Source organism: Arvicola amphibius, chromosome 4 (assembly GCF_903992535.2).
Source record: "Arvicola amphibius chromosome 4, mArvAmp1.2, whole genome shotgun sequence".
Classification (NCBI taxonomy): domain Eukaryota; kingdom Metazoa; phylum Chordata; class Mammalia; order Rodentia; family Cricetidae; genus Arvicola; species Arvicola amphibius.
The window spans coordinates 92937481-92963698 of NC_052050.1; the positions used below are offsets into that span (position 1 = coordinate 92937481).

At 45.9% G+C, this 26218-nt stretch overlaps 1 protein-coding gene across 2 annotated transcripts; it reads left to right on the forward strand.

Moving 5' to 3' along the window:
* Positions 1–1858: 1858 nt before the first annotated feature.
* On the forward strand, positions 1859–25846 carry Dnaja3 (DnaJ heat shock protein family (Hsp40) member A3). 2 transcript variants are annotated; one of them, XM_038324944.1, is made up of 12 exons: positions 1859–2104; positions 4987–5117; positions 6801–6884; positions 8953–9153; positions 10782–10934; positions 12852–12999; positions 13392–13456; positions 16070–16198; positions 17467–17582; positions 18384–18481; positions 24016–24132; positions 24717–25846. In XM_038324944.1, the coding sequence occupies exons 1-11, from the start codon at positions 1894–1896 to the stop codon at positions 24117–24119; spliced, it is 1440 nt and encodes a 479-aa protein (XP_038180872.1). In that variant the 5' UTR covers positions 1859–1893; the 3' UTR covers positions 24120–24132; positions 24717–25846. The 2 variants fall into 2 exon arrangements, with proteins under 2 accessions (XP_038180872.1, XP_038180873.1); XM_038324945.1 differs by lacking the exon at positions 24016–24132 and having other exon boundaries at positions 1860–2104.
* The last annotated feature ends 372 nt before the right edge of the window (positions 25847–26218 follow it).

Here is a 26218-nt window from a genome sequence, read left to right on the forward strand (position 1 = left end):
GGTAGGGGAGGAGGTGAGAAGGGCTGGGACAGCTAGCATGGACTGTGAAATGTGTAACAGGTACTTGTGATACAGAGGGAGCCTGGAGGCACCACAGGGAGCCATGTGTCCCTTCTGCCAATGATAGAGGGGAACAGACTTCACAAGTTCCTGAGGAATGCTGGCTTAGTACCTGTTCTTATTCTATTGTTTTTGCTTTTGCTTTTTTGAGGCCAGGTTTCTCTGCGTAGCTCCGGCTGTCCTAGAACTTGCTCTATGGAAGAATTTGCTCTGTCTTAGAACACAGAGATGTGCCTGCCTCTGTCTCCCAAGCACTGGGATTATTGGTGTGAAGCACGCACCAACGAGCTTGCTGGCTTTTATCTAACCACCAGAACTCCTCCTGTAGTCCAGGTTGAGTCCATTTTTGGATATTTGCACTGTCGTTGGAGTTTGAGGAATTGGAGTCTCCTTTAAAAGACCTAACATTTTCCCCCCTTTGTTTTCTGAGATCAGGTCTCCTGTAGCCCAGACTGTCTTGAATTTGCTATATAGCTGAACATGATCTTGAGCTCCAGATCCCCCTTTCTCTGTCTCCCAGGTTGATGATATTACAGGTGTTTGCTACAATGTCAGGCAGCATCTGAGGCTCTTGCCACCTGGAACACTCCATCTGTACTTGATGCACTGTTCATCAACGCTCAGCTATGGACATTATATGGCTCAGGAAGTGTTATGGTAAAAGATGGTGCTGTTTTGTGAGTGGCCCATGGGCCATGAGGGGCAGAGGCAGGGAGCTGAGTGATGAGTGAGAGATCGAGAGCAGCAAGTCCCAGGCAGGGAGCCAGGCAGCAGGCGAGAGACAGAGACATGGACAGGCACGCCATGCAGAGTCAGGTTGGATATTTATTTAGTGGGTTATGGAGGAGACTGGAAAGAGGTAAGCGGAAAAGCAGAGGGAGGGAGGGAAGGAGAGAGGGAGGGAGGGAGGGAGGGAGGGAGAGAGAGAGAGAGAGAGAGAGAGAGAGAGAGAGAGAGGAGAATGGAGAAAAGAAAGGGGAGAAGGGAGAGAAAAAGGAAGGAAGCTCAGGCTGGAATCCTAAAATTTAGCTTGCCAAAGCAGACAGGGGAGGGAGTGAGCGGGGCCTGTCTCTTAAAGGACAGGACAGACCATTTCAGGAAGTTTAACTTTCTCCCCAATCCTTCCCCGCCCCCCATACGTTTGAGAATCAGATCGAGGACACTGGTGTGCTTATAGCAGTGCTCCTATAGCTGGTAGCATTTATCAGTGTTACTTCATAAGAAGTCTGTTCCTGTGAAGTGAGTTTTCTCCTCTAGAGCGGATCTGCGCTAATATATTCTAGAACGTGGAAAACTAAGTGCGTGATACATAACAGTCATTCACAATACTCTATGAAATTCTTTTTACAGCTTTGGAGAAGCATAACGTACTTAAGACAGAGCTGAATGCTTCAAGTTCTGCCGCAACATAATCAGACACAGAAAACCTGCAACCGAAAACGGGGGTGGAGACTTTCTGAGAGTACACGCAATAAAATGTAATTTTCAGGGTCAAGGTAAATCAGCCACAAGCAGCACGCCGGAATCTGCGATACTGACCCCGCGTGGTCTGCTGGGATTTGTAGTTTCTCCCAGGACAAGGCTCGCTGGAAGATTACAACTGCTATACATCACTCACAAGTAAAATGCAGCATTCAATCGTACATCACAGAAATCCCAATACAGGGGAAACATACAAGATGACATCCTCGGAGCAAAGCACTAACACGCGAGCACAACCCTTCGGAGCCGACGGCGCGTACGCAAGGCTCGCGCCCAGCCTGCTGCCGAGGCCTCGCCTCCGGAAGACGCGACCGGCTTAGCGGCGCGCAGGCGCAGTATCCCCGGGTCAAGATGGCTGCGCGGTGTTCTCCACGCTGGTTGCTGGTGGCGGTGGGAATCCCCTGGCTGCCGGCTGCAGCGGGGAGAGGGGCCCAGCAGCCCCGGGGCAGCGTAGTGGCAACATCGCTGGGTCGCAAGCTGAGCACCTCTGCCTCCGGGCTTTCCATGAGCGGTCACGGCCCCCGGGCGCTGCTGACATTGAGACCGGGTGTCCGCCTCACAGGTGAGCGAGGCTTCCAGATCTCGAGTAGCGGCTCCTGGGACTAGAAAGGGCAACTCGCCTGGCTCTGACGACCGGGGTAGCGGGATGGAGGTATTTTCTCGATCGAGAGAGGAATTGCAGGGGGCAGAGAGGCCAAGGTGCGGGCTACCCAGAAGCCGTCGAGGGGAAAGAGCTGCGTGGAGCCGGAGGTGGTGAAACGCTCCGAAGGCCGTGAACCTTCACCTCTGTCAACATGCGCCTCTCTGTCCAGGCTGCTGCTCCCTTGCCCTGTTCCTTCTCTTTTTCTTCACTTTCTAGCTTGTAGTGGAGGCAACTGTCGTTCCGTGAGTGCTAGGCACCTAGATATCTGGGGAGATGCAGGTGCTTGTCTTCACTAAGGTCAGAAAGTATCATGAGTTGACATTTCAGTTTGCATCCCTAACATCACGTGATGTAAATGGAGGACATATCAGTCTTTTTTAGAATCCTGTAATAATGCAGTCTAAAATTAATTGAACACTTAGTGTGTATGAAGTATGTTTTCCAGAATATTTCATGTAACAGACATAGTTACCCTTCCTTTTTTTTTCCCCCTCCCCGAGACAGGATTTCTCTGTAGTTTTGGAGCCTGCTCTGGAACTCGTTCTGTAGACCAGGCTGGCCTTGAACTCACATAGGTCCTCCTGCCTCTTCCTCCTGAGTGCTGGGATTAAAGGCATACACGACTACCGCCTGGTTTACCCTTCCATTTTATGGAGAAACAGGCTTAGATGTTAAAGAACTTGAAAAAGTTACAGAGCAGGAAAGTGGTAGTTTTGTCGTGGCACTTACTTTCCTTATTGCTGGAGAAAATACCAAATCAGTGTGCATTAAGCCTTGAAGTGCTTTGGCCATGATCAGCAGATCAATCTTTCTCTTTAAAAAAATATCTTAAGAGCCGGGCGGTGGTGGTGCACGCCTTTAATCCCAGCATGTGGGAGGCAGAGGCAGGCGGATCTCTGTGAGTTTGAGACCAGCCTGGTCTACAAGAGCTAACTCCAGGACAGGCTCTAAAGCTGCAGAGAAACACTGTCTCGAAAAACCAAAAAAAAAAAAAAAAAATCTTAAGAATTATTTGAGTCTTATATATGGAACAAGAGCTAGTTCCAGGCAGTTAGTTTATTGAGTTATATATTCCTAGGGGCTACGAATTGAGCTTGTGTCCTCGACAGCAGTGGAATGTACTCCTAACTGTTAAACCATCTCTCTAGCCCTCTAGCCTATCTGGGAACTCACTCTGTAGACCAGGCTGGCCTCAAGCTCACAGAGCTTGGACTGCTTCTGTCTCCTCAGTGCTGGGATTAAAGGTGTGCACCCCTGTAGTGATGAGGCAAGCAGGTCTGCTTTTCATCCCGCACAGCTAGCTTTACACCGAAATAACAATGCACAAATTGTATTCATTTAAACACTGCCTGGCCCATTAGCCCTAGCCTCTTACTGGCTAATTCTCATATCTTGCTTTAACCCATATTTAGTAATCTGTGTAGCACCACGAGGGGTGGCTTACCAGGAAGGATCTTAGCCTGCGTCCATCTCGGAGAGGAGAGGCATGGCGTCTGTCTAACTTCCCTTCTTCCCAGCATTCTGTTCTGTCTACTCCACCTATCTAAATTCTGCTCTATCAAAAAGCCAAGGCAGTTTCTTTATTAACCAATGAGAGTCCTCCATCACACCCCCACTGCCTGGCCTCATATTTCCTTACACTGTGTTTAACACTTCAGTGAGGATGAAGGAAGCAAGTATTGAACTCTTAGTTTTGTAGTAGTTCCAGGGACCAAACATAGAGCCTTGAAGTATTTTTTAAAATTGGGTCTTTGCTTGAGAGAGACATAGAGACATAGACAGGCACTAAGTATTACTTCTATATGAAAATAGAACTAAAGAACTGCAGTTTGAGTTTGTTAAGTCAGCCCATAGGCTCCAGTGGACAGACATATTTTATCTCAAGGGATTCCATTTGTGGAAGTGGCATCCCTCAGTGTGTGTCCTGATACCACATCTAAGGTCATCGATTCTGCCCTGGAACTTTAATCTGTGCTCATTTCTCAAGCTTGGTTTATCAAATCAGATGACATAAAAAAATCTTCCAAGCAAAAGAAAACAGTAACTTGTTACTTACATTGGGCATTCTTGAAACAACATGGAAAATAATCCTGGGTTCACAAAAAACAAGACATTTACTGAACGTGTCTTGGATAAAGCAACAACAGAAACCAAAGTGTTAACTAAACAAATTCTTCCTAATATTGTTAGCCATTGGTGGCTTTGGGATTTCAAAGACACCCACCTTGTATAGCCCTGTGGTTGTCTACACAGTTTTATGTAAGTTCTGTGCTGCAGTTGTTGGAGCTGCTTTCACGGCCTAACTTCTAACTCTAGGTGGTGGAAGGACTGGAGGTTAACCAGCCAGGCTGCTATCAAGTAAAAAGGAGGCTGAATATAAGCTAAGAATCCACCACCCGGCTGTGTTTTGTTTTTAATTGGAAACAGGGTGTCATGTATTTCAGGCTGTCCTAAAACTTCCTATGTAGCTGTGACTTGAACTTGTGATCATCTGCTTCCTTTTCCCTAATGCTAGGATTATGGGCATGTGCTTATCATGCACCATTATGCTGAGTTTTTTCAGTGCTGGGAATCAAGCTCAGGGCCCCGTGCATGCCTGGTAAGCAATGTATCTACTGAACTATGTCCCCAAGCTGTGCCCTCATTTGAAGTTCATTGAGTTTGGCCTCTAGTATACTCAGAAAGGAACAGATCCTATAGCTGAGGCTTGTTTGATCTTTCACAGGTATTCCATAGTTGCTCATTTATAATTTTCTCTTGTTGGACAAATTCCCAGACTGACTCTCTCATTTCATTTCCAGGAACAAAAAGTTTCCCTTTTGTTTGTACTGCTTCCTTCCACACAAGCACTTCCTTGGCCGAAGATTATTACCAGATATTAGGAGTGCCCCGAAATGCCAGCCGGAAAGATATCAGAAAAGCCTATCTTGAGGTCTGTATTGGTCTCAGATTGACTGACAAGTTTGTAGAAAGATTGCTGGTGAACTTTATATATGTGGGTGTCTATTTTAATTTTTAAAATTGTGGTATGTGTCTGCGTATGGACATGTGCACAAGAATGTAGGTGTTCACAGAGGGCCCTGGTTGCCAGGCGGTGGTGGCGCACACCTTTAATCCCAGCACTCAGAAAGCAGAGGCAGGTCAATCTCTTGAGTTTAAGGCCAGCCTGGTCAACAAAGTTCCAGGACAGCCAAGGCTACACAGAGAAAACCCTGTCTCGAAAAAGAAAAACAAAAAACAGAGGTATTGGATTCCCTTGGGACTATAATTATAGGCAGCTGTGAACCATCTGCCATGTCTGGGATTTAAATTCAAATTTTCTGGGAAAGAAGTATGTGTTCTTAGCACTGATTGCTGTTCAGTCCATCTCTTCAGCCCAGATTGCTGTTGATCTTGTCTGGTCCCTATTGACTTGGTGCTCAGCACATTTGGGCAGGTCACAAGCTGCTGATCCTGTGGAGTTATCTGAGAAAAATGAAGTGTTGGGTGTGTTTAGTACACTATATAGTTTATCAGTTAATGCTGTTTTTTGTTTGTTAGTTGTTTTGTTTTGGTTTTTTTTAGTCAGGTTTCCCCCTGTAGCCCTGACTGTCCTTGAACTCATTCTGTAGACTAGGATGACCTTGAACTCAGAGACCCTCCTGTCTGCTGGGATTAAAGGTGTGGGCCATCATTCCCCCGCTAGTCAACTTTTTTTTTTTTTTAAGATTTAATTTCTGTGCATGTGTATTTGCCTAATGTATGTATGTGTGCTGCATGTATGCTTGGTGCCTTCTGAGGTCAAAAGAGGGCATCAAATCTCTGGAAACTGGAGTTTTAGACAGTTGTGAGCTGTTATATGGGTCCTGGGAGCCAAATCCAGTTCTTTGCAAGAGTGTTAAATGCTTTTTGTCACTGGGCCATCTCTCCAGACTATTTTTGAAAGATTTCTGCTAGATGAGAAATATGTAGATCTTTAAAAGAATGATTTATTTTCAAGTTTTAAATTTCGTTTTAAGAATTCGTTGCACTGGGACTGGAGAGATGGCTCAGTGGGTAAGAGCATTGACTGCTCTTCCAGAGGTCCTGATTCAATTCCCTGCAACCACATGGTGGCTCACAGCCATCTGTGATGAGATCTGGTGCCCTCTTCTGGTGTGCAGGCAGAACACTGCAAAACAAACAAACAAACAAACAAATCTATCTTTAAAAAAAAAAAAAGCCAGGCGGTGGTGGTACTCACCTTTAACCCCAGCACTCGGAGGCAGAGGCAGGTGAATCTCTGTGAATTCGAGGACAGCCTGGTGTACAAGAGCGAGTTCTAGGCACCAAAGCTACAGAGAGTCACTGTCTCAAAAAAATAAAAATAAAAAAATATTGCACTGGACAGTGGTGGCACATGCCTTTAATCCTAGCACTCGGAAGGCAGGGATGGTGGATTCTCAAGTTCGAGGTCAGCCTGGTTCTCAGAGTGAGTTCTAGGACAGCCAGGGCTATCCAGAGAAACCCTGCTTTGAAAACATACAAAAGAATTTTTTGCTCTTTTAAGAGAGACAAATGCTGTAAAGAGTCATAACTGTGGCAAGTATTTGGGTTCTGCTTTATATCAGTAGTAATGTACTTTCTTCCCCCTTAGCTTGCCAAGAAATATCACCCGGACTCAAACAAGGATGATCCCAAAGCCAAGGAAAAGTTTACCAAAGTGGCAGAAGCATACCAGGTAACAACTTGCCGTGTCATCTGGTTCAGTCTGTCCCTGCTGAAGTCTTATGCTAGTTCTGCTACATTAGAATCTCAGTGAAGAAACAAGGCTGGTGAGATGGGTCAGTGGGCATATGGATCTGCTGCCAAATCTGATGACCTGAGTTCAACCCCCAGTACTCACATGGTGGACAGAGAGAAGCATCTTTCACAGATTGTCTCTGACCTCCACCTGAGTGCTATGACATTCAAATACTCACACATGTACACAAAATAAATAGATACAATTTTTTAAAAAAGAAGAGAGCAGGAGTGGTGGTGTATTTGTAATTCCAGCACTGGTGAGACTGAGGTAGGAAATTTCCGCGAGTTTAAGGGCAGTCGGGGACACATCCCATCTCAGGAGCAGGGGCGTCTGTTCCGTGAAGCTCCTTAGGTAGTTCATGTTGACAGCTGATCTTGAGACATCCCAGTTAGACTTAGCCGTTAGGAGGGAGCAATTCTAAAAGTAGAATACCATATAAAAATACAGAAGAATGTGTCTGTGAAAGAGCCTCTGCCCAATCACAGAGTTACTGGAGAATGGCCATTTGTTTTAGTTAGGGTTTTATTACTGTGAAGCAACATTATGGCCACGGTAACTCTTTTAAAGGAAAACATTTAATTGGAGTTGGCTTACAGTTCAGAGGTTTAGTCCATTCTCATCATGGCAGGGAGCATGGTGACACACAGGCAGACATGGTGCTGGAGAGGGAGCTGAGACTTCTTCATCTGGATTGGAAGGTGACAGGAAGAGAGAGAGCAACCCTGGGCCCATCTTGAGCTTCTGAAACCTCAAAGTTCACCCCCAGTGCCACATTTTCTCCAAGGCCACACCTCCTAATAGCGCCACTCCTATGACCCTCTGAGGCCGTTTTCATTCCGGCCACCACACCATTCCTCTTGGACTGATGGACTCTAGGGGGTTCTGCATATGTCAATTTATATGTTCAAGGAACTAGATGTCCACTTAAAAAGAGTCACAACTCAGAGGTATGAAGGTTTTATCCCCTGCTAATCTGTGCTAGAGCCTTCTACAGAAGTAGAACTAATAGGATATATGTAATATCCTATTACATAAGAGATTTATTAAATTAGCTCTTTAGATGAGCTGCAGGGGGGCAGAGTGCTGTGGAGATGACTCATTAGTTAAGAGCATTGGCAGCTCTTCCAGAGGACTCAGGTTCAATCCTAGCACCCACATGGCAACTCACAACCACCTATAACACTCCAAGGTTTTTGTTTTCTTTCTTTCTTTCTTTCTTTCTTTCTTTCTTTCTTTCTTTCTTTCTTTCTTTCTTTTCTTTCTCTCTCTCTCTCTCTCTCTCTCTCTCTCTCTCTCTCTCTATCTTTCTTCCTTCTTTCCTTTCTTTTTTTGTTTTTTGTTTTTTGAGACAGGGTTTCTCTGTAGCTTTGGAGCCTGGAACTAGCTCTTGTAGACCAGGCTGGCCTCAAACTCACAGAGATCCACCTGCCTCTGCCTCTCGAGTGCTGGGATTAAAGGCGTGCACCACCACTACTCAACTAATTTTTACATTTTTTTTTATTTTCCTGTTTGTATTGCCCTGAGGACTGAAACCAGGGCTATATGCATGCTTAACAAATGCTGCCCCACTGAAGTCCAGTGTGATTTTGGTTTTTGTTGAAACGGTATCACTGCGCAGCCCAGACTATCTTCAGACTCATCTTCTTGCTTTAACCTTCTGATTGGTGGGATTACAGGCATTCACCACCCACAATGCCTGGCTTTTGTAGAATGTTTTGCACATAAGACTACTTAGTAAGGGGGCTGGAGAGAGGACTCAGCAGTTAAGAGCACTGACTGCTCTTCCAGGGGCCCTGATGGTGGCTCACAACCATCTGTTATGAGATCCGGTGCCCTCTTACAGTGTTCAGGCATACATGCAGGCAGAATGTTATATCATAATAAATAAATACATTAAAAGTAAAAAAAAACCACTTAGTAAATGTGGCGTGAGCTGTTGTCTGTGTACCTGAGCCTTAGAAGACCCAGAAATGCCTGATTGCTGTGTCATCTCTCACTGTAGGTGTTGTCTGATGAAATAGAGAGGAAGCGTTATGATACTTATGGCTCTGCTGGCTTTGATCCTGGAGCCAGCAGCTCTGGGCAGAGCCAGTGGAGAGGAGGGCCCTCTGTTGACCCGGAGGAGCTATTCAGGAAGATCTTTGGGGAGTTCTCATCATCTCCTTTTGGAGATTTCCAGACTGTGTTCGATCAGCCTCAGGAAGTAAGTTCTTTCTTTATTTTTAAATTTATTTTTGTGTTTTTGAGAAAGGGTCTCACATTGTAGTCCTGGCTGTCCTGGAACTCACTATGACCAGGTTGACCTTGAACTCACAGAAATCTGCCTGCCTCTGCCTCCCAAGTGCTGGGATTAAAAGACATGTGTCATCATGTACAGTGTGCCTTATTTTAAATGATTAATTTTTAAGCAAAAGTGAGACAGAATTTAGTTTCTGTTTCTCAGAAAGGCAATGGAATGATCCAGAGGCAGCCATTTGGCAGAAGAAACTTAGGAATATTTGGAAAAACCCTGTAGGTAGTAATGAAGGTGTATGTTGTGATGTTATTAACAGTCAGGTAGCATTGAAGACCCTCAGAACCATAGCAGAGTGATTTTATATAAAGCAGCGCTCTCCACCTGTGGGATTGCCTGTCAGATATACATTATGATTCATAACAGTAGCAAACTTACAGTCACGAGGTGGCAATGAAATAATTTTATAGTTGGAGTCCCCACAGCATGAGGAACTGTTCTAAAGGGTCACAGCATGAGGAAGGTTGAGAACACTGGCCTAGAGCATCCCTGTTACTCTGGGAAGCTCGGTCAGCCCAGCAGGAAGATACTGCTGGTGAGATCTTCCAGAGCTCTGTCCTAATGAGACGCTGTCAGAGTCGAGGGAGGAAGAGAAATGATCCAGGGTCTAAGTCACAGTTATGGATCATTCAAGCTTTTCGTTAGTACTGTTTTAATTCTGTTGTTGTAAGAACATACCTGAGACAATGCTAAAAATGGGGCTGTAGGGTGGCTCAGCTGATGAAGAGCACATGTTGCTTGTGCAGAGGACTCGAGTTCCAGGGATCCTACTTCCTCTTCTCTTCTTCTTGGGCACTAGGCACACATGTGATGCATATACATATAGGCAAAACAAGATAAAATCGAGTGGAAAGGTTTCTTTTGGCTTACGATTTTAGAGATTTGAATGAATGGTCTGTTGGTCCCACCTTTTCAGGGCCTGGGTAAGGCCGTATATAATGGCGGGGAGTGTGGGAAAGCAGAGCTGCTCACCTGATCCTGACTGTGAAGGGAAGGAGTGCAGACTGGCACCCAAATCCTCTTTGATGACACATCTCCTGTGACGTAAAATCTCTCACCAGACCATACCTCTTCAAGGTCCACTGCCTTCCAGACGCTGTACTGAGATGGAAACCAAGCCTTGGGTCCTTGGGAGATATTCTAGATTTAGGCCAAAGCAAATGCCACATGCAGATATTAGTCCTGTCTTCAGCTCTTGAATGAATTTTCACTTAGTACATTTTAAAATCCGTATGTGTAAAGCTGGGTCAGCTAAGTGAACAGCACCTATTTTTTTTTTCAAGATAGATTTCTCTGTTTCTCTTTAGCCTTGGAGCCTGTCCTAAAACTCGCCTTGAACTCACAGAGATCTGTCTGCCTCTGCCTCCCGAGTGCTGGGGTTAAATGGGTGTGCACCACCATCACCCGGCAATAGCACCTATTCTTACTGACCTGGTAGAGTATACATGTGCATGTGTTTGGTAGTTACGGAGTAACTACAGGTACTGGCCAGGGTCCTTCTGTCCTGAAACAGCAGAGTGACAGGCCATACCTTTCAGTACATCATGGAACTGACCTTCAATCAAGCTGCCAAGGGCGTCAACAAGGAGTTCACTGTGGACATCATGGATACCTGTGAGCGCTGTGACGGCAAGGGGAATGAGCCTGGAACCAAAGTGCAGCATTGCCACTACTGCGGCGGCTCTGGCATGGTAAGGACACTGTGGGGCCACTACCCCCACTCCTCTTGGAAATGTTTCCCTGTTACCTTCCTGTGCTGCTCCAACCATTCTTTTCTCTGTTCTAGGAGGTCCTTTATTTAGATTTCTGGGGCTGGGCTTGGGCTGGGTGCTAACTGAGGATGACCTTGAACCTGTAATCTTTTTTATTTATTTATTTTTTTTTTTTTTTTGGTTTTTCGAGACAGAGTTTCTCTGTGGCTTTGGAGCCTGTCCTGGAACTAGCTCTTGTAGACCAGGCTGGCCTCGAACTCACAGAGATCCATCTGCCTCTGCCTCCCGAGTGCTGGGATTAAAGGCGTGTGCCACCACCGCCTGGCTTGAACCTGTAATCTTTTCTCCACCTTCCAAGTGCTAGGATTCCTCCCTGTCAGATTAGAGGCAGGACAGGGTCTTCCTCTTTAAGCCAGGAAGACTTCTAGCATCAGGCTCTGGAGTGCTGGAATTTATAAGCACATGTGTCATCATGTCGGGTTATAATTTTTAAAAATCTTTTTTTATTACGTTTATTTGTTTATTGTGTGTGCATGTGTGCTATGGCCTATATGTAGCATTCAAACGACAACTTGTGGACATCAATTCCCTCCCATCATGTGGGACCCAGTGTTTGAACTCAAGTCATTAGCTTGGGAGCAAGCGCTTTTCCCTGCTGAGCCGTCTTGTCAGTCCATTTTATATATGTGGGCTTTTCTGTTGTCGTTGTTGTTTTTCAAGACAGGGTTTCCCTTTGTGTCCTGTAACTCTCTCACAGATCTGCCAGCCTCTACCTTTGAGCGCTGGGATTAAAGGTGTATACCACCACTGCCCGACATTTTATTTTATTTAATGAGACAGGGTCTCGATGTGTAGTTCTTATGATCAGAAACTTGCTGTATAGACCAGACTAGCTTCAAATTCAGAATTTTTCTTCTGTACCATGTATAGGCATTCCATATTTAGAGTTCTTGGGATTGTTTCTAATTGGTGAACATGTCCTTAGTATACACCAAGCCATGAATTCATATTTTTTGTTTGAGATAGGATTTAATTCTAATTTACGGTGGCCTGGAACTGAATGTAGACCTCAGGCTGACTTTGAACATGAGACAATCATTTTCCAGCCTCGTTAGTGCTATGAAAACAAATGTCAGCCATCATGCTCAGCTAAAGCCTGAATTCAATCCCCAGAATATACACATGCGTGCATGGGAGATGGTGCAGAGAAAGCCAATCAGTGATATATATGGGGCTGGAGAGCTGGCTCAGAGCTTTAGAGCATTTGACTGCTCTTCCAGAGGTCCTGAGTTCAATTCCCAGCAGCTACATCTTTAGTTACATTTTTTTTTTTTTTAACTTTAAAACTGGGTGTGATAGTATATACCTGTACTCCCAGCACTTGGTAGGTGGAGTCAGAAGTTCAAGTTTATCCTCCACTACATAGCAAGTTTGGGTCTAGCCTGGGCTATACCATCCCTCTTCCTCCACATAAAAAAAAAAAAAAGAGTTCAAATTAGCAGTGTGAGCGCCTAGGCTGTTTTCTTAGGCAGTGTGTTTTATGGCAGCACCTGCACACAAGAAGTCCATCCTTGGGCCTGGAGAGATGGCTCAGCGGTTAAGAGCACTGAGTGTTCTTCCAGAGGGCCTGGGTTCAATTTCCAGCACCCACATGGCAGCTCACAACATGTATATAATGTATTTTATTCTTATCCACCCTCCTTATTGTGAGTTGGGGGTGGGCAGAGTCTCCTGTAACCCAGGTTGGCCTTGATCCCCTAATCTATTGCCTTTACCCCTGCCCCATATGTTGGGATCATAGAACTGTGTCACTTAACCTGGAGATAAACCCTCAATAAAACACTTTTTAATAAAACAATGCACCTACATATTCAGCATTTTCCTTCTTTTCCTCAGGAAACTATCAATACAGGCCCTTTTGTGATGCGTTCCACATGTCGGAGATGTAGTGGCCGGGGCTCCATCATCACAAATCCTTGTGTGGTCTGCAGAGGAGCAGGACAAGCCAAACAGAAGAAGCGAGTGACGATCCCTGTGCCTGCAGGTGGGCCACTGCCCGGGAGATGGGCCAGCTCTGTTGTGCCTTGTTGTCTGCATGACTGCAGAGCTGGACTTGAGGGCCTGGTCCTAGGTTGGAGGAGGAACTAGAACCTGTTCCAGTCTTCCTGTATACCAGTTGTCCTTACAGTGCGCCCACCTTGGGATGCTGCGGCTCCTGTTCCAGTTTTCTGTCCTGTGTCTCTGTCTTCATGCAGTGAGGACTGGCCTTAACAGGAGACTAGCTAGTTATGTGGTAACACCTGCTAATCCCAGGAGGCTGAGGCAGGAGGAGATCCCATCTCCAAAATAAGAAACCTGGTCAAGTGGGTTTCCTGGGTAGACACCACTGTGTGAGGCCCCTACCACAACTGCTATTTGGAACTTTTGTTTTCCTAGGAGTTGAAGATGGTCAGACCGTAAGGATGCCTGTGGGAAAACGAGAAATTTTTGTCACATTCAGGGTAGGTGCTTGCCTGTCACTTTCTGCTGAGTCCTTGTTCTGTCAGTGGATACAGCTGAGGTTCCTCATTATAGTAAGGCAGACAGTTCATGTGCCAAGGTGTCACTGTTCCAAATTCGAGAAAGGCTGCTGGGGCGTGGCTCTTGTTTTTACGTCTGGGTGCAGAGAAACTTCCTCACAACACCAACAAGTTAGAAACATAGCCAGGTGTGGTGGTGGTGCACGCCTTTAATCCTATCCCAGCACGCAGGAGACTGAGGCAGGCAGATCTCTGAGTTAGTTCCAGGACAGGCTCCAAAAAGAAACCCTGTCTCAAAAAACCAAAAAAAAAAAAAAAAAAATTATCAATCTTCAGAAAGAAAGAACCACGGGTACTTCAGGGGAGGAAAGCAGATTGTTACAAGCCGTAAAGTACAAGGGACTGTCTACACAGAGGTCAGCTGGGCGACATTGATTATGTGCTGTTTAGGAAGTAGAAAGACAATAAGGTAAAGGGATGCCTGTAGGGTTGATAAATGCTAAATTCAAGATAGTAATTAACTGAGAACCATAAAGAAAGTTATAATTTGTAATTTTTCTTTCCCTGCTTTTGAGCCAGGATCTCCCTGCATTGCTCAGGCTGGCCTGAAACTCATGATTATCCTGTCTTAGCCTCTAGAATGTTGGTATTATAGGTGTGTACCTTTTGGTCCAGCATGTTTGTAATGTTTTAATTATGTAAGCTTGGTTATAGGTATACTGTTGGCCATCTTTCTTTCTTTCTTCCTTCCTTCCCTTTTCTAAAAAATATATTTTTTGGGTTTTTGTGTTGTTTTTTGTTTTTGTCTTTTTCTGTATGAGAGATACTACATTATTTGAATCAAGTACTAGGTATAGTGGTACATGCCTGTAAACTTAGCATTTGGGATGTGGAGGCAGCCTGGGCTGTACAATAAAACCCTAACCTTTTTTAAAAAAAATATTTGTTTACTTCTAAATTACATGTATGTATATGTGTATCAAAAAATACACACATGGGTGCAGGTGTTTAAAGGGCCAGAGTTGTCAGAGTCCCTGAAGCTGGAGTTACAGGTCACCTGACATGGTTGCTGGGAATCAAGCTCAGATCCTCTCAAAGAACCATCTTTCCAGGCTCCAAAACCCTGTCTTTAAAAACAAGGTTAAAAATGAAAAGTAGAGGGGCTGGAGAGATGGCTCAGAGGTTAAGAGCACTGACTGCTCTTCCAGAGGTCCTGAGTTCAATTCCCAGCAACCACATGGTGGCTCACAACCATCCGTAATGGGGTCTGGTGCCCTCTTCTGGTGTGCAGAATGCTATATGCATAATAAATAAATAAACCTTTAAAAAAAATGAAAAGTAGAAATAAGACTCACGAAGTAGGTAGAGTGCCTGGCGTGCACAAGGCCTGGGGTTCAGTCATCAACTCTGTATAAAAATGGTAATGGTGTTACCTGTAATCCCAGTACTTGGGAAGTAGAAGCTGGAGAATCAGAAATTTAAAGTCATCCTCGACCTCAGAGAATTGAAGCCAGCCTGGTTTGATGATCATGTCTCAAAAAACATCCCATCTCCTCCAAATAATAAAAATAAACCCAGTGGCAAAGCTGGGTATGGTGATCCTTCCCTGGAGTCTCACTACGTGCAAGGCTGAGGCCTAGGTTTACATAAGTGCATGAATTTGGAATCTGTGTATAGTGAGATCGCCTCTCAAACCAAAGATAGCACAGTATATAAAAATAGCATGAAGAGTGAATCCTCTAGACTGAGAAGTTGAAGATGAAGGTAGGTGCTGGGCTATAGTTTAGTGGTGGTGTGCCTGTGTGTGCGAGGCCATGTATTCTGTCTCCAGCACTGCAAAAATAAATAGGTAATTAAGATTCTTCTACCCTTATTTTCTGAGACAGTTTCTTGCTGAAGATGGAGCTCATTGATTCATCCAGGCTTTCTAGCTAGTGAGCTAAAGAGATCTACCTGCACATGCACACACACACACACACACAGACAGACAGAGAGAGCAGTGACTGGGCTTACAAATGTCTGCTACCATGGCCTAGCTTTTTCTGCTTGTTTGGTTGGTTGAGTTTTTTGTTTGTTTGTTTTTTCAAGACAGGGTTTCTCTGTGAAACTGTCCTGGAACTCACTCTGTAAACCAGGCTGGCCTTGAACTCAAAGAGATTCACCTGCTTCTGTCCGTTCCCCCCACCCTGCCCCCAGTGCTGTGATTAAAGGCATGCGCCACCACCACTCGGCCAATGCTCAGCTTTTACATGAGTGTTATGGATCCTCATACTTGTGTGGCTGGCATTTCCCTAGCCCCTGTAAATCATTTTTATCTTTGTAGATGTATTGGTCTTACTAATTAGGTAAGATTCAGGGGAAAATTAGAATGCCAAATTGCATTCTTATTTACTTTTATAATTGAAAGGTTGTGATGGAGGCTGAGTGACAGTGCCGTGCTGTGCAGTATGCATGGAGGATGTGTCCCTCCAGAGCCCTGGGGTGCTTCTCCCACTGCAAAGGGGCCCCAAGCTCAGGTCGGCAGGACACATGGCTGATGTCCACCCTCAGGCAGCACTTCCACAGCGCTCACACTTGTCTTCTCTTTGGCATTAGGTGCAGAAAAGCCCTGTGTTCCGGAGGGACGGCGCAGACATCCACTCCGACCTCTTTATTTCAATAGCTCAGGCTATTCTTGGGGGTACAGCCAAAGCGCAGGGCTTATATGAGACAATCAATGTGACGGTAAGAGGTCTTTGCACCCTGGCACCTTGTCAGTCTTCTTCCTCTCTTTTCTTTCTTTCCTTTTTGAGACTGATGCTTTTTGTGTATGTACCCTAAGCTGATCTTGAATCCAAATGCCTTCCCCTTCCGTGTGCTGTGATTGCATGGTGGCACACCACACCCAGTTCATTTTTTCTAAAATGGGAAAAAGCTGAGGTGGTCCCAAACCTGAGTGTCCAGCCTCTTAGGGATTCTTTTTTTTTTTTTTTTTTTTTTTTGGTTTTTCGAGACAGGGTTTCCCTGTAGTTTCTAGAGCCTGTCCTGGAACTAGCTCTTGTAGACCAGGCTGGCCTCGAACTCAGAGATCCGCCTGCCTCTGCCTCCCAAGTGCTGGGATTAAAGGCGTGCGCCACCACCGCCTGGCTCCTCTTAGGGATTCTAAGAGTAAAAGAGACATTGGAGCCTGTGACACTCACAGCTTTAGGCTGTTCTTGAGTAGTAATTACCACTCTAGATTTTTCTGTTTACTGTTGGCAATGGTTCTTGCTCTGTCTCCTCTTCCTCTGGACAAGTCCTAGGAATTGAGGGTGTGTTACTACACCGCAGCAGGTGCTCTTTGTTCACATCCCACCTGTGGTCTGTCTGGGGGCCGGTGTCTTACTCTCTTGAGCATCTCTAGGTTTTTTTTGGTGGTTTTTTGGTTGTTGTTTTGTTTTTTAAAGATTTACTTATTTTTTTATGTGCATTGATGTTTTGCCTGCATGTGTGTCTGTGTGAAGATGCCAGATTCCCTGGGACTGGAGTTGGAGATAGTTGTGAACTGCCATGTGGGTGCTGGGAATTGAACCTGGGTCCTCTGGAAGAGCAGCCAGTGCTCTTAACCACTGAGCTGTATCTCCAGCTTCCAGACCACCTCTAGTTTTAATTGCAGCTGTAGTGGCCAGCTTCCTGTGCCCACCCTAATCCATTATACTTATATATATTTATATATCAGGGCTTTCTTCAACCTCTGGGTACGGAGACTTTGGGCATGCCTTAGGCCATGCCTGTGGTCACTGTGGGCTCCAGCCCCCGAGAGTAAGGGAGCAAGCTCAGTCTCATACCTGCTTTCAGCTGTTTGCTCCACTCCTCACATCTGTTTTGTGGATTCAGCTGTCCACAAATGTGGCTAGATTGTTCTGACCACCTGGTGCAAATCCTTCTTTGAAGATGCCTTTCTCTGTATAGTGAAATGCTTTATTTTTGGATAGTGGGGACCAGGGAATATCAGTGCATTCCTTTTTCAATAGATACCTGCTGGGATTCAGACAGACCAGAAGATTCGCTTGTCTGGGAAAGGCATCCCCCGGATTAACAGCTATGGCTATGGAGACCACTACATTCACATCAAGATCAGAGTTCCAAAGTAAGTGTCCACTAAGACTGTGGCCAAGATGGCCAGACTCCACACACACAGATACAGTGAGCAGGTACCCGTCTAGCCTTTTACCTGCCAGTTCCAGCACCCAGCAGTTTTGCTGCCCTTTGAGCTCTTGTCTTAGGCAGGTTTTTTTTTCTTCCTTGAAGTTAGTTTTGTCCAGCTTACATTTCCCATTTGAACAGTGGATCTAGCAGGTTGGCTTCATTGTGTTGTGGAAGTGTCAACTGCACAGGTGCTAAATTCCTGATGTGTGCTGGACAGAATGCTGTGGCACTCAGTGTGGGCTGTGCTCTGCTCCTCCGCCTGGGAAGCCAGTTCCAGCTGTTGTGCCTTTTGTGAGATTATTTTCTTCTCTTTTCTTCTTCTTCTTCTTCTTTTTTTTTTTTTTTTTTTTTTTTGGTGGAGAGGGGTAAGGCATTGAGACAGGATTTCTCTGTAGCTTTGGTGCCTGTCCTGGAACTCGTTCTGTAGACCAGGCTGGCCTCGAACTCACAGAGATCCACCTGCCTCTGCCTCCTGAGTGCTGGGATTAAAAGTGTGCGCCACCACTGCCTGGCATGAGATTGCTTTCTTACCTGCTGCCCATAGACACACATACAGCACGGACACCCCATCCTCACCCCTGTAAGTGGCTGGCATAACAGTGATGACAGCTGAGACAACTCAAAGTTGTAGAGAGATGTGGCCCTCAGTCCCTCACCACTAGCTTGGTGTGTACCCTGCCTGAGCAAGAAACTTAGCTGCATTGTGTCCTTTCCAGAGCCTCTAACTGTTCTTGGTCCACAGGAGGCTAACCAGTAGGCAGCAGAACCTGATCCTGAGCTATGCCGAGGATGAGACTGATGTGGAGGGGACAGTAAATGGGGTCACCCAGACAAGTACTGGTAAGGAGCCTGGGAGTAACGTGGTGACATAAGGGACCTCCGAATCTCTAGGGTTGACAGACAATTCACAGCACATTTGATTTCTACTTGAGTTCCCATAGGCCCCCAAAAGTATCATTGGAAGAGGTGACCCGTGGGAGTGAGACCGTACCCCATTAAGCTTCTGTCTTTCACTGCATGTGTTTGCTTAGAAACCACAGGACTGCCTCCTGCCCACAGCTCTACCTCAGAGCTGCTGTTCTGAGTTCTAGCCTTGGTTCTGCCATCTGCCTTGTGACTTTGGGCGCTTCCCTCCAAGACTTCTTTGTAACAGCTTAAGAGGGAAATCAGTTGGACAGATCTGTGTCTTCCTGACCTCAAATGCTTTACCAGGATTCCAAAGTAAACCATGTAAAAACCTATCAAGGACACGGGATAGCTTTGATCTCCTGGGTCAGTGAACATGTTACCCAAAGTCAGGTGTCATGCTCTGTGAACACGAGTGGCTCATGTTTGGGCTGGAGCTTTGCTTCTCCCTTCCACCCCCCCCCCCCCCAGCTGTATTTCAGCTGAGGCCTCTGTTGATCAGGCAGGTTGGGACAGGCTATGCCCAGGCTGCACATGTTCCTACCTCATTGCATCATTTTGTTTTGTGGGAACCTGGATGGAGTTCTCCAGTCTGGAATGGCTTTAGATTGGTGTATTCAGAGCTGGGCAGTTTTTGCAGCGGAGTACAAGGAGGATGAGTTTTCTGAAAGAAGAGATGATAGTGGACGTGGAAATCCCAGCAGACTGTGTCTATAGCTTAACCAAACACCAAGTGCTTTAATGTAGTATTATAACCCACTCACAGAAGTACTGCACTGCATGTTAGAACCACTTCTAGGCCACTTCACCAGTAGTCAGTCTTTCCTAGACTCAACCTCTTGTTTCAGACAGTTAGCAAAATTAAAGGGTTTTGTTTGCTTTTGATTTGGACTTTTGTTCAGCTGATTGTTTTATTTGGGTTTTGTCTATAAGACAGCCTTGCTCTCTATGTTGCCGAGACTGGTCTGGAATTCAAGACCCTTCTGCCTGAGTTATGGGGAAACTGGAATTTTACTAGAAATGTTTTGCATTCCCTAGCCTCCCTCCTGTGTTACTTTCCCGCTGGTGGCATCACTGGGAGCACTGAGTGGTTCTCTTTAACCTTGAACAGACTTCCTTGGAGCAGTCAATTTCCTGCTTACACTCAAGTATAGTGTGTCCTAGACTTACTTAAAGTAGGTTTAGATCCAGTTGTGTGACACAAATTTAGAATCCCGATTCTCAGGAGGGAGGCTAAGGCAGAAGAATTGGGAGTTCGAGACCACCCTGCCTCAAAAGAAGTAGCAACAGCAGCCTTGGAAGCCAAGGGCTCATATTCACAGCCTGGTACCTAGGGTACATCCTACCTCCTCCTCCCCAAGCTAGTCCTCAGAAAGCAGACAGAGGAAATGCTATCTTCTTAGAGCTGATTACTTTTGTTTAGCCCTCAGAACTGGTCACCAACTTATGAATCAGAATTTCAAAGTGTTTGTGCTGGGGAGAGTTGGAGGGGAGGGAGGGGTGAGTATGATCAAGTTACATTGTTTTCATGCATGAAATAATAAAGCCTGGTAGTAATGATGCCCACCTTTAATCCCAGCACTCGGGAGGCAGAGGCAGGAGGATCTCTGATTTTGAGGCTAGCCTGGTCTACAGAGTGAGTTCTAGGACGGCAAGGACTGTATGAAGGAACTGTGTTTTGGCAGGGGGAAGAAGGGGAACAGAATTGGAGGAGAAGGGGGTGACAGTGAGGCATATTTTGCCCCACTCAGGCTAGGTGTAGTGGTCAGAATGTTCATGGTCCTGCTTTGTCGCGGTTAGCTGTGAAGCCTTAGACAGACTACCTTTTTAAGTTGGGAGAAACAGTAGCACTAATTATCTGAGCAAGGTGGCCTAAACCTGTAACCCTAGCATTTGAGAGATAAAGCAGTAGAATTAAGAGTTCAAGATCCTCCTCCACTATGTAATGAGTTCTAGGCAGGCCTGGGCTACATGAGAAAAAACCAAAAACATACAGGGCTTCTAAGCAGTTTGGTGAGGTCAGGTCAAGTGGCAAAGCCAGTAGTGTGGTGCCTGGCATGTTTTAGAAGTGCCATAGGAGGTCATTTACAGTGTTGACACACTAACTGGGCCATGCTTTACCAAAGACATGAAATGGAAAACTCGTGCACGTTTTGTCTTAGGAGACTCAGGAGGGATGGAAAGCCCATGGTTTATAGAGCTGTTGTGTTGAGTCATTTCTGTTACTTACACCTTTCTGTATTAGGAAAGGGAATACTCAGAATTGAAGCAGGGCACACCTGGTCTCTGGGCCTCAAGTCAGAAAGTGCACAGTGAGCAGTGTGCTGTGCAGGGCCTAGAGCTCAGATATCTTCCTACTAGTTTTGTTTATTACCCAGGTTTTCTGTTTGTTTTTGCTTTTGTTTCTTTTTGTTTGTTTGTTTTTGTTTTGACAGAATTTCTCCGTGTTAATAACCCTGGCTGTCCTGGAACTCACTGTGTAGACCAGGCTGACCTCAAATTGAGAGAGATCCGCCTGCCTCTGCCTCCCGAGTGCTGGGATTAAAGGCGTGGCCACCTTCACCCAGCTACCCAGATTATTTCAACCATTTTTTAAAGCTTATTTTTTTTAGGATTTATCTTTATTATGTATACAACATTCTGCCTCCATGTATGCCCGTGCGCCAGAAGAGGGCGCCAGATCTCATTTCAGATGGTTGTGAGCCACCATGTGGTTGCTGGGAGTTGAACTCAGGACCTCGGGAAGAGCAGCCTATGCTCTTAAGCAAGCCATCTCTCCAGCCCATCAACCATTTTTTTTAAAGATTAATTTTTTGCGTGTTTTTAAAAAAATTATTATGAATACAGAGTCTTGCCTCCTCTGTGTGTGCCTGCAGGCCAGAAGAGGGTACCAATTCTCATTATAGATGGTTGTGAGCCACCATGTAGTTGCTGGGAATTGAACTCAAGGCCTCTGGAAGAGCAGCCAGTGCTCTTAACCTCTGAGCCATCTCTCTAGCCCCTTACATGTAGTTTTTGTTTAGCTGGTTTTTTTGTCTTTTGAGACAGGGTTTCTCTGTGTAATAGCCCTGGCCGTCCTGAACTCACTCTATAGACCAGGCTGGTCTCAAACTCCACCTGTCTCTGCCTCCCAAGTGCTGGGATTAAAGGCATGCGCCACCACTGCCCGGCCCTTACATGTATTTTTTTTTTAATGTGTTCTACTTGCATGCATGGCTTGTGCTTGCCTGGTGCCCATGGAGACCATAAAAAGTCATTGAATTCCAATGAACTGGAATTAGAAATGGTTGTAAGCCTCCTAGTGGGTGCTGGGAACCAAATTAAGGTTCTCTGCAAATGCAGCAATCTCTGCTGAGCCATCTCCAGCTCCTGATTGCCCAGATCTTGTTTAGTGTTTTGCTCAGAACACCATTCCTTTTCAAAGGGCACACCTCGGGTCCATCAGTGTGAGCTGTGGTCCTGCTGTTTATGTTGTGTGAACAAATGTCTACTCATTTCAGATAGGGAATCAATGACAGACTAAAGCATTTATGCCCATGTCTAGCTTGGGGACCCATGAATTTTTGAGGTTTACTTGCAGACATGGGTGAGGGGCTGCTTACAGGAATGTTGGTAATCCCCCCAAACAATCGCACTGCAGAAAAGTCCTACACATGAATGGCGACCTAATGGAAGCAGCATCGTGGAGTTCCCCTTTCAGCTAACCTTCCCGAGAACAAATACTATGGAGTAGAATTACATGCAGCAAGCAGGAGGTACGTGAGGGAGTGGGGAGGGTCTCATGACCCTCTCCCTAATCCATCTTTCAAGATTATTAAAAGGCCCAATTTTGAGAGTGTCTTGCAGGCGGTCCTAGCTACTATGATGACAGTGGCTATTGTGTTATAGGACAGTGTTCCACAAAACTACAGACCTCACCTTACCCTTGTTCCCAGATTTGTGCCTCTGAGCTTTGGATACCTCCCTCTAAAGAGCCTCAGTTTCAGTTGACTCAAACCTGCTAACTGTTGGAAGCTGGGACTATTTTATTTTATTTTTATAAATAAGGCCTTACTTTATAGCCTTGGCTAGACTCAAACCCAAGGAAATTTGCTTGTCTTTACCTCTTAAATGCTGGGATTAAAAGTATATACAACTAGGGCTGGAGAGATGACTCAGAGGTTAAGAGCATTGGCTGCTCTTCCAGGGGTCCTGAGTTCAATTCCCAGCAACCACATGTTAGCTCACAATCATCTGTAGTGACATCTGATGCTCTCTTCTGTGTATAGGCATACACGCAGGCAGAACACTGTATACATAATAAATCTTTAAAAAAATGTATATACAACCACACCAGGTTCTTTTAATTGGTTGTACACCATACAAGGAACATGTATCAGCAACATTAAAAACATGTGCTGTAAGACTTTTGAGATGGCTCAGCAGGTTGCTACCAACCCTGACACAACCTGAGTTTGATCCCTGGAGCCCACTTGGTGGAAGGACAGAACTGACCCTCACAAGTTGTCCTCTGACTGCCGTACATACTCTGTTGCATGCAGCTGTATTTGCACCCCCACACACATACATACACACACACAATTTTAATAAATGTGGAAATTATCAGGCATGGTGCTCACACTTAGACTTAGGAGTAGTGGAGCAGAAGGCCTAATAGTTCAAAGCCAGTCTGGGCTACAAAATGAGTCGAAGGCCAGCTTGGGCTATGACACCTTGTCACACATAAAGAATAGTCAAAACACACAAAATGGTGTTATAGGTGTATAGCTTAGCTCATAGCCAAGGTTTGCCTCCATCTTTCAGGGTTGGCAAGTTTCTTGTGCAGAGTTAGATAACCTCTGTCTTTGCCCTAAAAACCATCCATCCAGCTGTGCATCATCTGCAGCAGTGGGGGTCAGATGTCAGAGTGATATACACCTCGCTGGCATTGTGAGAGACAAGGCAGTGCACAGCAGAGGATTCTGTGAGTCGCTCCCCCGTTGGTTATCTTGGGCGTGTCATACACAACGTAGACCGTGTGTGATGTACAGTGGGTTCAGAAATTGGTTATCTTGTAGCCAGTAGGTTGGTGGTTAAAGAGTCTGGGCTAGGTGTGAGCTTAGTTCTACTTCCTGCTGGCTGGCTCTGGGACTAGGTGGACCTGACATTGTTTGTGTACACATCAAGTATGCGAAGGTGATGAGCTACTGTGTACAAGCTGTGTGACTTGGCCCGTTTGCCTTTGTTACTGTTCAGGTTGCAGACGGTGCCTCTCCCTCTTTGTCCTTGTTTTCCATGGTCTGAGTCCAGGAAGAGCCGTGCTGTCCATTTGCTCAGGCTAACACCTGAGGCCCCGCCAGCCGGAGAGTGGCCCTTGGCTGCCGCTTGAGTGCCAGCCCCGGGCCGCTGGACATGGGTAGGCGGGGCAGGCATTTGCTGTGCGGAGGTGTATGATCTTGACCTTGGTTCTTTCTGCTGTTTGTGCCCAGGTGGCAGAACCATGGATAGCTCCACAGGAAGCAAGGATAGGCGAGAGGCTGGGGAGGACAATGAGGGATTCCTTTCCAAACTTAAGAAAATGTTTACTTCCTGATACCCCTGCTGAGGTAGGAAAACCTGTGAGCGTTCTTCCCTGTTTTCCTCTGTGAACTAATCTCTCTTCTGGTCACTTTAATCAACATCAAACCCCACCCTTCCCTACCCCAGAAGTCAGAAGCGGTGCCAATCAAAAGTGTAGCAAATATGGTGGTGTCCTCTAAGTCCTTGGAGCAGATCAGGATAAAGCACAGGATAAAGCAGGCTGCAGTGGTCAACATCTTCATTCAGATTCAATTTAGATTCCTGCCTCGGTGGGTTGAATTTCCCAGGGGCTCTGTCCCAATATGGTTGGACCAGCTTGCCCACAGTCCAGAAGGCAAATTGTGGCGGAGCCAAGCCTAGAACTCAGATCTCCTCCACCTCCTACCTGCTTTTTAGCACCCTGTTGTATCCAGGCAGCGTGGTACTGTGCAAGTCTGGGGCTGCTGGGTCATGCTTGTATTCTGTGCCTGGAGACACAGTTTGTGCTCACCCCAGGTCCTGGGGCTCTTGACCCTCTAAACACAGCCATTCTCCAGGGATTAACAGAGCCTCTCCCACACAGATGAGTTCTTCTGGGTGTGGAGTATAACTGTTTGTGTCCTTGGCTCAGGGAAACGATCGACTGGAAGCTAGACCAGGAGCAGCAGCCCCTCTTCACGGCCAGGGCATCCGACACAGGAGGATCCCAGAACAGCAGCTCAGGGGATCCCTGCTTACAGAGCCCTCTGAACCACCTAGTAACAGCAAAACTGTGATGACACCTCTGCATAGAAGGTCATGGTGACAGCCCCTAGGCAGTGATGTGTGGCCTTTGGGCTGGTGGAAATATCCTCTCCACTGGTAGGTGACTTGCTTCTGGCCCAGACAGGGTAAAACACTTGGACTCTTCTTGTAGCAGTAAAAACATGGAATCGCATGTAGCAGAGAGCTTAAAAAAATTAAAGGCCGTACTTACAGCTTAAAATGAAGCCTTAAGCTGCACAGCGTTGTGAAGTGATTAATTTCCCTTTCAACAAAGCTCATGGAGGTTCTGAAATACATTTTTCCCGGCAGGCCATCCTCTCTAGGACCTAGGGGCAGCATACCCCGCCCGTGCCATCCTCCCTGACAGGGTCTGTTGAGGTGCCTGTCACTCCCCTTGGAGTTTGTTTGCTTTTGTTTTATTGAAGGTACCAAGCAGCTGGAGAGTGGGTGCTAGGCACTCTTGGGCAACTCACTCTGTCCACTTCACCTCAGAAGCAGCTTGCCTGACGACTGATTAGATTGTTCTAGTCAGGTGTGGAAGATGTGTCCTACCCTGTTGGACCAAAGTTACTGGTCATGTGGGACAGCCGCCAGCCTCTGGACCCAGCGCTTTGCCAACCAGGGCTTGGTTCCCCCTCTTCCATTGCTGACATTTGATTTCCAAAGTATATTTAAATTACCCAATGATAAGAATCATTGTCTTTTCCTGTGTAAATGTCAGGAGAGAAAGCGCAGTGTCCTGGGTGAAGACTGCACCGTGCACAGAACGGTCTCATTTCCAGCCTCTGCTGGAAGCGTGTTACGGTTTCCGTGTGTTCCAAGGTCCTGGAGCTAGTGAAAGACACACTAATGAAGAACACTTGCTCTGTAGTTTCTTTCTTTTCCTTTATAATTTACATAAGTAAAGCATTTCTTAGTGTCTGATTTAAGAATGTAAAGTGATTCTGTATCAGTGTAAATAAGATGATCTACTACAAAACATATTTAAAACCAAAATTGTGGTCATTTCTTCTTTGAGAGTTGAAACTAGCATCTGCAGGTGGTCCAGCAGAGGCAGCATCTGCTAGTTCAGATTTCTCTTCCTGCCAGCAAGGTGGACCTAGTGCACTGACATTGCAGATCACCTACCCCCATTTCCAGAACAAGCCCTTGCCAGAAGACAGTGTTCCTCTGCGAGCAAACTCTTGAACCTGGTAGATTGGGGAGTCCTGCTGAGAAATGTGCACGTGCTCACTGTGTCCTTTGTTGATCTAGTTTTCAGACTTTGTTTTGCTATGTGGCCCAGGCTGGAACTCCTTTTCTAAAGGTAGTACCTGGTATTGAACCCAGGACCTCAGGCGTGCTGGGCAAGTGTTCTACAACTGATCT

What these genes read in the sequence shown, in the direction of transcription:
- Dnaja3 (XM_038324944.1), top strand. Translation starts at nt 1,894, where the DNA reads ATGGCTGCGCGGTGTTCTCCACGCTGGTTGCTGGTGGCGGTGGGAATC. An exon ending in AAGTGGCAGAAGCATACCAG is followed by an intron (nt 6,885 to 8,952) that starts GTAACAACTTGC and finishes CTCTCACTGTAG; the next exon opens with GTGTTGTCTGATGAAATAGA. An exon ending in ACTGCGGCGGCTCTGGCATG is followed by an intron (nt 10,935 to 12,851) that starts GTAAGGACACTG and finishes TCTTTTCCTCAG; the next exon opens with GAAACTATCAATACAGGCCC.